This window comes from Calypte anna, chromosome 23, assembly GCF_003957555.1.
Source record: "Calypte anna isolate BGI_N300 chromosome 23, bCalAnn1_v1.p, whole genome shotgun sequence".
NCBI classification, from domain to species: domain Eukaryota; kingdom Metazoa; phylum Chordata; class Aves; order Apodiformes; family Trochilidae; genus Calypte; species Calypte anna.
The window spans coordinates 1,561,075-1,573,950 of NC_044268.1; the positions used below are offsets into that span (position 1 = coordinate 1,561,075).

The 12,876-nt window shown below is 56.6% G+C and overlaps 1 protein-coding gene across 1 annotated transcript; it reads right to left on the reverse strand.

The window, feature by feature from the left end:
• Positions 1–851: 851 nt before the first annotated feature.
• LIN28A (lin-28 homolog A) lies at positions 852–12,630 on the reverse strand. The gene is made up of 4 exons (XM_030464480.1): positions 12,600–12,630; positions 11,602–11,780; positions 2,107–2,291; positions 852–1,065 (listed from the first exon to the last, which is right to left on the reverse strand). Exons 1-4 carry the CDS (start codon positions 12,628–12,630, stop codon positions 852–854), a joined length of 609 nt encoding a protein of 202 aa, XP_030320340.1.
• Positions 12,631–12,876: the final 246 nt, after the last annotated feature.

Consider the following 12,876-nt stretch of genomic DNA (forward strand, 5'->3'; position numbering starts at 1 on the left):
GGGAAGCTTTAGAAGGGAAGAACTGGCTGCACACCCCACCTTGTGCTCTCTGGGCTGGCACTTGGGAAGGCTTCTAGGGACAAAACCCAAACAAACCCAAAGAGTATTTTTCCTTTGGACCTGCCCTCCCCTAAGCCCACGATCAGGGGTTAGCTCAGCCACAAGAGATGCCCCATTTCCTTCCAGGCTGAGCTCAAATCTGGGTTCTTCTGCTTTCAGGAATGGGGCGAGCAGAGAAAAACTGAAAATCTTTGCACCGAGGGCCAGCCCAGAGCATCTCCCCATTGCTTCCCCATTGCTTCCCCCTGCGGCAGGGACAGGGACACGCACAGGAAAGGGTCCCCCAAGGCTCAGAAGAACACGGAGCCACAAGCTCCTCCCTGAGATGTTGCTCCTCTGCTCCTCCTCCCAGAGACACCGCTGCCTGGCTTCGGTTAGGAAAAGATCAATCAAATATGAGTGGGCTTTTTTTTTTTTCCTTTTTTTCTTTTTTTTTTCCTTTTTTTTTTTTCCTTTTTTTTTTTTTTTTCCCTTTTTTTTTTTTTTTTTTTTCTTTTTTTTTTTTTTTTTGGTGTGAGCTGGAAGAGGTGCCTTGGGTGCTGCCTCCCCCTCTTTTTGGAACAAGCCATCCCAATTCAAGCAGGGCTCTCCCCTGGGCTGGGAGCAGAGGGAAAAGAGCTGTGCAGGGACACCAGGTCCCCAACCATCAGCCTGTCCATCCTCCCTTTTCCATCCTTTTCCCCCTGCTCTCCCTCCTCCCAGCCCCCGGGGCTGCCCCCCTTGCCTTGCCCAAAGCTTTTTTCATCCCGGTGGAAGCTCCCCCTTCCCCGCCCCCTCCCCGCCTCCCATCATCATTCCCGGGTTTCGGGAAGGAGGGCTGAGCTGTGCATCTCCTCCTCCTCTCGGAAGTAGCCGGGTTTGCCCTGGGAGCTGGGGGACTGCTGTGCTTTCGAGGGGCAGTTGGCGACCATGTGGCTGATGCTCTGGCAGAAGTGACATTTCTTGGGCTGCGGTGGGAGCTTGCACTCTTTGGCGTGGTGGTCCAGCCCGCCACAGTTGTAGCATCTGGGGGTGGGGGAGGTTTGAGAGGAGAAAAAAAAAAAATTCGGGGAGGAGAAATAAAATGAAGCTGGGAAGGTCGCTGTGACTGGGAGCCAGCTGGTTTTGTAGCCAGAGCTGGGTTTAAAATGTCCTGGCTGGTGCTGGGATGGATTTTTGGGGTGGATGGGGACCCTGGGTTTGGTCCCCACTCACCCCAGTGTGGCCAGTTTGGACAGGGCTGAGTTGGTGCTGCAACACCCAGGAGATGGCAGCAAACCCTTGCACCCAAACCACACAGTGGGGACAAAACTGGGGATACTGGGGGCTTCCACACTTCTGGCTCCACCACGGTCTACAGACCCTGGGTTACAACAACCTTCAGCAGAACAGGAACAGGCAGTGGGACAACTGACAGCCCCAACCAGAGCAGTCACAGGAACCATGGCCACTGGTGTGGGGACAACCCCAAAGGTGACTTCTCCAGGGCTGTACCCTTGCACCAGGACAGTGCAGGCAACAGGAGATCCTTTGTGTCCATTTTAAATCCTGCACCCACACAGGACAGCCACAACCCTTTTTTCTTTTCCTTCCCAATGAATATTAAACCCCTTTGTGAGCACAGCCCGGTGGGGCAGGCAGCACCCACAGGGAAAGCTGGGCAGTGGCACAGGAAGGATGAAGAGGATGGGAGAGGAGGAGGATGAAGGGCTGACCAGAAACTTGCCCTAGGGCTCCCAGCCACACCGTGGGAGATGCTGCCAGGACATCCGGCCCTTTCCTTCCCACAAGGAAGGGTTTCTCTTCCAGAAAATTACCCCTGCCCAGCGGGGCTGCCCCAGAGGAGGGGAGCAGCTGTCCCGGGGTGTCCCTGACCTCTGCCCTTTGGCTGCTGCTTCTCTGCCCTTTCCCCACTGAGCTGCATCTGCCACTCATTAAACAACCCCAGGAAGCCCCTTTCCCAGAGGCAGGGTTGCTGCCCACCCCGTTGGACCCAAACCCATCCCCACACCACGGGCAGGGGGTCTTGCAGCTCCTGCCCCAGACCAGAGCCTGACCACCTCTTACCGATCTCCTTTGGATCTGCGTTTCTGGAGGCTCTTGCCCTTGGGTCTCCTCTCGCTCCCAATGCAGAAAACACCCCCTGGGCCAGTGACTCGGATGGACTCCAAACCTTTGGATGATTTCTTGAAGGTGAACTCGACAGCTTCACCCTCCTTCAGGCTGCGGAAACCCTCCATGTGGAGCTTGCTCTGGGGGAGGCAGGGGGGGGACAGAGGGAAAGGATGGAAAGGATGGAAGTTAGCACAGACCCAGGGTGTCTTCTGGGCACACCACAAGCCCCAGCCCAGAAAACAGCACCCATGGCACAAGAGCTCCAATGTCCCCTGGGCCTGTCCCTTGTAAGGGGATGGATACTGGGGACCGAGCTCAACCAGGCACCTTCATCTCCCTAAAACTTCTGGAGCTCTATTTGATAATGCAGAACCTGCAGTGAGCTGAGGCACTGGGTGGAGTGGGGCTCACTGATTTGGCAAGCTGTCTCTGACACAAATTTTGACAGTGTTTTCTGCAAAATGCTGGCTCTCTGCTCTACAAACCAGCCCCCTCTTCACCCATCCACACCCCAAGCTGGGGAGCAAGAGCTGCCCCTGCACCTCCTGACCCCCTGGGTTGGGGATGCTCATGGGAAGGTCTAAAAAATCATTTTAAACATCATTTTCCAGGAGGATGGAAGCTGGTTCTGTGAGCCTGGGGTCCTGGCCAGCCCCTACACTGCAGCCCACTTCAGTTCAAATCCTTTAATTGCCTCCAATAATTAATTAGGCAGCCATTTGCTCCTGGCTTATCACTGCTGAGAGAATCTCCCTGTCCCTCCAAGGATCACCACATCACTCATCACTGTGCAAACAAACTCAGGAGTTCAGAAAGCTCCAGGCTGGGGAGGGGGGGCTGCGAGATGATAGAAAACCCCACTCCACTTCCATGAGCTCCCTCCATTTGAGCAGAACAAATCCCTAGAGGAGCTGATCTGGGCAGCTGAGTCTCTTGCCCCAGGAGCATCCCAGCAGCCATTCCAGCAGGACTTTGGTGAGCAAAGCCCTAAATGAGCCTGAGCAAAGAGTTAAGGGGGATTTGCTGGCAGAGGGAGGAGCAGCTCCAGCAGGGCTGGGGATTCCTGGCGCCAAATGCCTGCGTGCCTGCAGCAGGACCCTGAGTTTATGAATGGAGCATCTCCCCCATTCATGGCCCCGACGTTCCCATCACGTGCACGGTGGCTGCCCCGGGTTTCCCAAGTCCCCGTGTGCACCCTGTCCAGAGATCCAAATCCATGCCAAATCTTGCCAGGAGCCCTGTGGAAACACCCCAGATTAAAGAATCTCTGGTCTGATGAGAGGGGAGAAACGGAGCTGTTGGGTTTTAGGAGGAAATGCAGGAACTGTGTAAGTCCGTGACAGAAGTGGGGACAGATCTTGAGGAACAGTCCACCAGGCCCCCTTTTCTGCTGCTTTTCTGTCACTTCTGTGCCCTAGGGCCCAAGTCACCCACATCCACCTGATCCACTTGCCTGCTGGGATCGGGTTCAGACAGACTCATAAAAAACCTTTGCTCTCTGAACTGCTCCTGCTCCCAAAAGGAAGAGCCAAACCATGAGCTACAAGGTCCCTGGTGACAACAAGGATGTAACAGGGGCTCACAACAGGGCTGGTCTGGGCTGTCCCATCACCACTGCCAAACACTCTGCCATGCTCAGCACAAGAGCCAAACGCTGCTCAACCCAACCCCAGGCTCAGCTTCCCCCTGTGCTGAGGATCATCTCTGCATCCAAAGCATCTGCCAGCACAACACAGGAGGTCCTGGACTCGTGGGTCAGACATCAACCCTGCCCTGTCCCAACTGTCCCCTCCAAACCCCCATGGGAGGTGGTTTGGGTGACGGGTGCTGCCACAGATGGCAAATTTGCCCCAGTGCAGCAGCAGCCACAGCATTTTGGGAGGCAAGAGGAGCTGAGCATCACTCCACAGAGAGCATCACTCCAGGGTGCAGGAGGCATCTCCAGGGGCAGGGGAACAAGAGTCAGAGCTCCTTATCTGGGATGGGGGGGTTGCAGCCTCAGCCCTCCCTGCTGTGTTTACACTGCCCAGATGAAAACTCCCAGGCACTCAGCCCCAAACTTCAGGATTCAAAGCCCAGCCATGAAAAGAGGACCCCAATGCATGGACATGGCCCCCCCTTCACAGCCCACACCTTGGGCACCATCACCCACGGGCAGCCAAACTGCTGTACCCCCCCAGTGCCGGGGTTTCCTTCATCCCTGTTTCAAGAAAGAGGAAAGATGGTGCAGAAGCTGTTGCAACATGACCAGGGGGTGGGGGGGAAGCGATTTATTTTCCAGGAACGGGTGAGGATGACAACCAGCCCCTTCCCTGCCTCGGTTCTCTCCTCCAAAAGGCCAAAGGAAACGCCCTCTCCCCGGGGAAGGGGGTGGGGGGCAGCGGCCGGGGCACCCCAGCTCTTTCTCCCCCCCCCTCTCTGCCTCATCCTCCTCCCCACAGCCTTTTGATGTGAGCTGCAGAGTGGCTGGTGGTCCCTGCGCATCCCCCCTGCCCCCTTCCCAAAACACACACATTGCTGGCATTCCTCTGTTATCAGATAGGTAATCAAACTGCAGCCCATTGAATTAGCTGCATACCTCCTGCATCTGAAAGGAAGGGGCCCAGAGCCCCTGGCCCACACCACACACAAAGCCCGGAGCCTTCCCAGGCCTCTTCACAGCTCCCCCCCCCCCTCCCCTCCTTTCCCCCACCCCCAAAAAAATAAAGAGAGGAAGGGGGGGATTGGAGCGAGCCGGGGATGCTGGGGATGGGGGGGAGCGCAGGGGAGGGCCAGGGCCGGGAGCCACCGGCCAGAGAGAACAAAGGGCCGGCGGCAGCCGCTCTCCCGCTGCCCAAATTCCAGGAGTTCCATGTCCGGCGGGGGGAGGAAGGGTGGTCGGCATGGCCGCGGCCCCCTGACCCCCTGCAGCCCCTCAGCCCTGCGCCCAGCTCGCCCGCTGCGGGTGCTGCGGGTGCTGGGGTTTGGGGTCTGGGTCCCAGGGAGGAGTTCGGTGAGTTTAGTGTGGGGGGAAGGGATGGATTGAGGGTGACCCCAGGCTCCCTCTAGGCTTGGGATGACAAAGCGTTGCCATCCTCATCACCAAACGAAAGCACATCCTAGAGCAAGGAGCTCACTTGTTATCATCGGTGGGACATGGAACAGCAGCAGAGCCACCACGGCTTCTGCAGAGCTCTCAGTCCCCCTCCAGCCATCCCCTCACCAAGTGACACCACGGGCACCTCTCTGCTTGTCCCCTCATCCCCTTTTCCCCTCATCCCACCTCCAAGCAGCTCCACGGTTCTTTAGGGCAGACAAAGACACAGCAGCACTGGGGGTCCCCTCCCCCCCCTGCACGTGGGTGCCTTCATCCCTCCTCTTCCTCCCAAATCCCTCATCACAGCTCCCAGTGCTGGCCTTGCCTCCCGTCCGGGCAGGGGTGATACCCTGGAGCACCCCAAATCCTCCCATCGCTCCCCCCCAAAACTGAAAACCTCCACCCCCCACCACCCTGCCAGGCTCCGGAGGGGCTCGGCCAGCCCCGGGGTCACCATTGTCCCCGTGGCCTCCCCACCGCGACACAAGGGGACGTTTATTCCCAGCCAGCTCCGGCCACTCAATCAAACCAGCTTTGTGTCCGGAGGGGCCTGGGGCGGAGCAGCCGCTGCACCTCGCCTCCCACCAGCGCGGGAGCTGCTGCAACTCCAGTCCCTCGGAAAATAAGCAGGGGTTGGGATGCTGGCTTGTCACAGGCTGTGGCAACACGAGCAGCAATGCCAAATTGTGCCAAGGGGACGGCCAGGCCATACCCGGAGAGTTTCAGGCAGCTGCAACCGGTGCCCGTGCCTCAGTTTCCCCTCACTTCACAGAGGGGAGGCAGCCCATGGGGGCCAGGGAAGATTGACACCCTCCCCCCCTGGAAGCAGGCACAGGGATGGGTGGCTGAGCCCCCAGAGGTCACCACTTCACCCAACCTTTGCCTGCAGGATGAGGGGACCCCAACTGTGGTCCCCTGCACTCAGCCTGCACCCACATGTTGCCCAGAGCCCCTCAGCCACCATGCTGCCCCTATCACCAGAGCCACAGCATCCTCATCCGAGAAATTCCTCATTTTGTTCCAGCTGGGGCTATGCAGCAGCCCACAGAACCCCAGGACCCCATCCCAGGGGACACACATGTCCCCAGGGAAGCAATCCCAGCCCTCAGCCCCCCGCGGGGCTCAGGCTCAGCACAGCCAGAGCAGAGCTGCCCCTTCTCGGCTCCTGCACCAGGAACAACGTGGTGTGCAGGGCTTCACCCAGGTTTTTTGGCTCTGATTGCCACCCTGATGCCATCGGGATCCCACTGAGAGGTTCAGCCCCATCCCAGCTCCCAGCAGAACAAATCTCTTGCATCCAGCCCCAGCAGCAGCTTTCAGCAGGCTCAGGCTCTGCCAACACCCAGCAGTGACCCAAATCCCCAGCATCAAGGGAAATGTCTCTTCACCTCCACAACCTGGGCCTGAAAAGCCCTTCCCTCTCCCCAGACCAGCAGTAAATCTTCTCCCGGTGCCAGTCCAAGCCCTGAGGAACCCTTTGCTGCTGCTGTTTTGAGCAGCTCAGAGCAGGAATAGCTCCATGGTCCCATCCTGCAGCTCAGCTGCTTGGGAATGAGGGTCCTGCCTCAGTTCTGGGGGCTTGGAGAAGGGATAGATAGGGTGATGCCTGTGGGAGCCCACTGCAGAGAGCACGGGGAGGGGGTTAATTAAACATCACCAAGGTTTTCCAGTCTCTCCCTGCTATCATCTGGTGCAACATCCACAAGGATTTTTTTTTCTTTCCCCAGTTCCAGGAAAAGAAAAACGAAGCCTCTTTCCTGCCAAGGTATCAACGTTGGCTCTTAATTTTCCCTTGTAAGCCAGCAAAATTGAACACTAGATACTAATTCCATGTAAAAAGTACCTACAAGGTGTTTAATCCAACAACTGCCTGCCCAAACTCCACACCTTCAGCTCCTGCAGTTGTATTTTCCCCCACCCTGAGGGTACCAAACCCTTAGCAGTGCATCCCAGGGGGCACCTAATTAGGATTAGCTGCTGCATAGTAATTTTATCCTCCCCTATTAAAACCAGGGCACGGCCGGGAGCAGCAATGCACCTTCCATCCACGATTTCAGCTTCATCCCATTTATCCCGAGGACCAAGGAAAGAGGGAAAAGAAAACAGCAGAGCTGGAGGCAACAGGGAGAGGAGCTCGCCAAGCCAGCGGCACCATCCCAGCCCTCCCAGACTCCATTCCCAGCCCTCCCAGGCTCCAACAGGAGCGATCCCATTCATTTGGGCTTTTTTTATCTGGGAGACCATTTAAGGGTGTTTTCTCTCCCTGCCCCTCGCCCTGGGGCTGAGAGAGGGAGCTGGGGGAAGGGATGTGCCTCCAGCCATCGGTTAATCTTTAGACAGAGACAGGAGGCTTTTTTTGTGTGTGTGTGTGCGCGTCTTATGGGAGTCTCAGGGGTGGAATAAAGCCGCTCTCTTTCACTATTTGCCATCAGGACCTTGGCGCACAAGCACCACGCGATTTGATTGCAGCAGTTATTTAAAAACAAACAAACAAACAAACTAAAAAAAGAACAAAAACCAACCCAAACAACGGGAAAAAACAACAAAAAAACCAACAACAAAACAACAACAAAACCCCAAAAAACAACAGCAACGAAAGAAATTGCTCCTATCCCTCCTCCCCTCCAAAGCAGGGATGCTGACCTGCTGTTTCTACCCCTGGAACATGCATAACCGGGTCCTGCCAGCACCCCAGGGTGCCCACCCAGTGCTGCGGGGTGACCCCAGTCCCAGAGAGCCAAGGCAGGATCGATGCACATGGGAAAGAGGAAAAAGCGAGATATCCAGAATGTCCCGTCCCCTCAGGCATCTCAGCACCCAGTAACCCAACCCCTGCTCTCAGAGGGGTGTCCACCTTCCAGCCCAGGGGAAAGGCAAGAGAAGACCCCTCCATCTCCCCGATGGAGAAATCCCCTCCCCGTGCTCCTGCCCTGCTGCACGGTCAAGGATGGAGCTGTCTCCAAACACGTGCTTTTTATTTTCATTTTTCTTAAAGCCTTCGTGTCATGTTTGTGCCTCTGTTCCTATGTGCAGGGGGACAACATGGGTGCAGGTGGGTGACAGCTCAGGTTGGCTGAACAGCAGCCAACACCCCCACTCTTCCCTGTCCCCTGCCCAGCCAAGCCCAGACCCCTGCGAGGCTCCTTGGGGACAGGAGGGGACTGTGGGGGGACTGAAGGCCCCTCCATGCCCTGGGGAAGTCTAACAGCCCCAGGAGGTCTAACCACAGGCAGGAGTGCCAACAAGGACACTTGAGACCACATCACCAAGATGCCACCAAATGCCAACACTGGTGCCCAGAAGTTGTCTTGCCAAATTATATATAAAAAAAACCCCAACAACAAAAGACCAACCAAACAAAATAACCAAACCAAAACCAAACAAAACACCAAAAAACCCACAACAAAACCACACACACAAACAAACCCAACCCAACTAACTTTGCTTTCATCAAGGACTTAGACCTGTGGGCTTGGAGAAGCTCTCAGAGACAGGACACAGAGCAGAGCCTCAGGACACAGAGGCTCTGAGCCAGGGCCAGTGGGGCCAGCTTTGGGGATGGGCTGCAAGCCCGGGCAGTGCTGGGCTGTGCTCACCCCTCTTGCTCTGCCCGGTGGAACCAAGACAGGGACCATGGGGTGCCCAGATTTGCTCCTCTCCCTTTCCCTCGTTGCCTTCCCCAGCAGCTTCACACTCCTGTAAGTGATGCCCAGAGCCACTGAGAGCCCAGGAGCCACATCCCCAGGGGACCACCGCAGCTTTGGGGCCTTCAGCAGCTTGATTTCTGCCACCTCGACACCCCCACCACTTCACGGGGGCTGTTCAGACCTTCACCTCCCCGCTCCCCTCCTCCCTGCTTCATCCCCCCACTGTCTCCTCACAGTCCCCAGATGAATCCATCTCCAGTACCCAGGGGAGGCATTTGAACCCAAATGCCTCATTTTTAGCTCACAAAGCCAGGGAAAGGCAGCCCCGAGGAGCCCTGTTAGTTGCCTGTCCTGCCGAGATTTTAATCTCTTTGTGATCAGATAAAGGGAGAGGGAGATGGAGACTCGCTCCCTGCAGAGCGGGGCCATTCAGACCTGGTTCCTGTAATAAAGTGATTTAATAGATCTAAAGAGGCCAATTCCCTTCTTTCTCCCACAATTACTTCCTGTGGGTCATCATTCACATATGTAAATGAAGAGGGGAGGGAGAGGGTTATGGGGGGCTCAGGGCTGTTAAACCCCAAAGAGTGTTGTTTTTTTTTTTTTTCCGGGGGGGGAGCCCAAATGCTGTGTGTGTCTCTCTCCCCCCCCAAACGGGTGCTGGGTTTTGCCCTCCCAAGTCCAACTCCATCCCGAGGGAAGCAGAGCCGGTACCACCTCTTGAGAAGCATCAGGGGGGCTGGGATGGTTCAGAAGGTCCCATTCCCCCATGAGCCACCCTAAAGCAGCGAGGCTGGGCTGGGAACGCGAGTTCGGTCCCTCCTCCAAATAGGAACCAATGCTAAGCTGGTGTTGGGATGCTCAGTGGTGGGAGACCCCCCCACCGCTACCCCCAGCATCAGCCCTGGATGTTTCTCTGCAGGCAAACAGTGATTTCGGGCCACCAAGGAGCTGGGCAGGGGCCCGACCTGGAGGAGAAACTCGACATAAGCCCCAAGGACCCCCACTTCTGGTGGTGCAAAGCCCCTGAGTGGGTGCAACACCCTGCCGTTTCCTCAGGCAGGGGAACCCCCCCAAATTTTGCTCTCCCATTTTTACCCGGCGTTTGCCGTGTGTCCCGGCACAAGGGACCCTCTGGTTCCCCCCGACCCGAAAACATGGGGACCACGGGGAGACTGCACCTCTCCCTAGGCGGTAGGATGCTCCCAGCAGAGTCATCCCAGCTAATTCTCTTTTCCTGCAGGAATGTGAGCTAGAGCAATCAGGAAACCAGACTGTCTGGGGGCAATAAACCCCCAGGAGAAGGCCGGGAGGGCGGGAGCCTTCCTCCCAAGGGCGCTGGGTCCCGCTGTGCTCCATTGAGATGCAAAGACCCATTTGCTCTCTCTCTGGAGAGCACCAGGATCTCGGTTTTCACTGGTTGATTTGAAGCCCTCCTCTCCAAGCCCAGCCGCCTTTCCGTTCCGGGACAGTACCTCCTACCAAGGCGCTTTCACCCTACCAAAGGTGAAGAAGGGATTTTCTTCTCCCTTGGTCATCATTCCGGTGCCAAACCTCTGTTACCCTGCAGGAGCATGGGGGAAGAGACCCCCGGGAGCCCCGCACAGCCATGGGGCTCAGTTCTGCACCCCCAGCCCATCATGAAACAAACTCCTATTTGGGGGGATTTGGACCCCCTGGAAAGCAGCAGCCACAGAAAACAGCTGATCCAAAACGGGCACATGTGCTGCCTCAGCCTCTCGTGTAGCTGCTCCCAACCGTACCCCAAACCCCACTCGTGTTCACAACTGAGATGCCAGAGCCCTCTTTGCTCCCCAGCCCTGGTGGCCGCTGCTCTGCCGGGGCTTGGGAACACGGGACACGCTCGTCACACAAACCCCTTCCCATGCAAACCTGTGCCGAGCTCCCAGCACTGTCCCAGTGAGGCACCAGTTCCAAGCCCCTCAATGGGGTCCCCCAGCAGATCCCCCTCCCCACAAGTCGAGGAGGGGTTCAAGCAGCCGCAAACCCGAATCCACAATTTCCTTCGGCGCAGGATCACCGACACGCCTGGGGTTTCCCCCCCCTCAACATGGTGATTTTGGATCAAATCTGGACACGTGACTGTCACCATCCTACAGGATCCAGGAGGGACACATCCCCGACCCCGCACGCCTTTGTGTCACCCGCAACCCAAACCCTCTCCTCCAGGGATAAGCCACAGCTGAGGAAAGCCCAATCCTGTCCAATTCCACATCCTCGCCTGGCTCAGGGCTCCTAGGACCCTATATCCAGGGAAAACGATTTCTTTCCCGGGATCCTCGGTAGGGTGAGCAGCATGCCTGCTCCGACACATCCCGCGGGCACCTGCTCCCCCGGATCCAGCACCAAGGGGCTCCCCAGGGACCCACGATGGGAAAATTAAATCGCTGGCAGCTCATCTTACAGGGACGGTCCTCGGGGAGAAGCCCCGAGGCCAGCGGCTGTGCCTGCCCTTCGCCACCCTCCGGGAAAAGCAGCCCGGGAGGTCCCGGTACCCCCCGGAATAACGTGATGGAGAGGACGGGGCGTGGGGGGACGGTGACTTCGCGTGGAGGAGGTGTGGGGGTTCCCATCCCATCTCACATCCTTTAGGGGAGTACCAAGGACTTCACACACACACACACACACACACACACACACACACACACACACACACACACACACACACTTTCCTCCCTCCCCACGAGGGATCCGGTCCCGTACCTGGTGCACGAAGACATCGACGGGGGAGTCGAGGGTCGCGCCGCCCTTGGCGGTCATGGAGAGGAAACCGAATCCCATGCGGACATTGAACCACTTACAGATGCCGGAGCCGTGTAGGGGTTGGGGTTCGTTTTCAGCCTTGGGTGAATCTCCAGCCGGTTCCTCGCCCGGCTTCGCACCTGGGGAGAGACCCACAGAGCAGCTGAGCCGGCGGCAAGCGTCCCCCCCACCCCGGCCCAACAGGTTCTCCAGGTTGAAAAAGGAAAAAAAAAACCATACCAAAACCAAAAAACCCAACAAATCCACCAAAGCTCAGAACACCCCACCCCTCCCCAGAGTCAGCTCTGCCTCCACGTGTGCCTGGGGATCGCCCCGGGAGCCGGGGGGAAAGAAGGGAGCTCCTGCCCCCAAGACCCAGGGTCTGGGTGGGGAGGGGGGGCTAAATCCGTTTTGTCCTAAAAACGTTGAAAACGACATAGAGAATTTTTAAAAAATTGGGTGGAACTATAAAAAAACCCAAACAAAAAACAAAACGAAACAACCCAATCCGCAAAAAAAAAAAAGGGGGGGGGAAGCTTCCCTAATTAAAAATCAACAAAAAACCCACACACAAAAAAAGGGAAAAACTCTCCCAAAATACCAACCCGAAAACCCCCTGCCCCCACCAAACCACGCTGGAGAAAGTCTCTCCCCTGCCGTCAGCATCCCCCTGATGTTTGGGGAGCCTCCCACCCCCAAACAACCCCAGCCGTGGGCCCCAAACTTCTGGGCTCATCCTGAAGCTGGTGAGGCTGAAAAAAATATAAATATCCTCCTCCCCAAGCCGCTCAGAGCTGCAGCGTGTGAGAGCCCTCGGCGGGCCCGACCGCGCTGCTGGGGGCAGCGGGGCTGGGTGGGCCGGGGGGGGGAGTGGTGTCCCCGAGCCCCCCGGCCGGGCTCTGCCCCTGTTATTAATAATCGCGGAGCCGAGGCGGGCTGCGACAATAATATAACTTAACCTGCAAACTGCTGGTTGGAAACAGACCCCATCCCGACACTCGCTTGCAAATTCCGAGTTGTGGCTGTTACCGCCTCCTCCTCCCCGGCCAGCTTTGAGGGTATCAGCCCAGCCAAAAAAAAAAAAAAAAAAAAAAAAAAAAAAAAAAAAAAAAAAAAAAAAAGGAAAAAAAAAAAAGAAAGAAAAAAAGAAAGAAGTAAAAAAAAGAAAGGAAAAAAAAAAAAAAAAAAAAAAAGAAAAAAGGAAAGAAAAACCCCGGAAAAAACCCAAAAACAAAA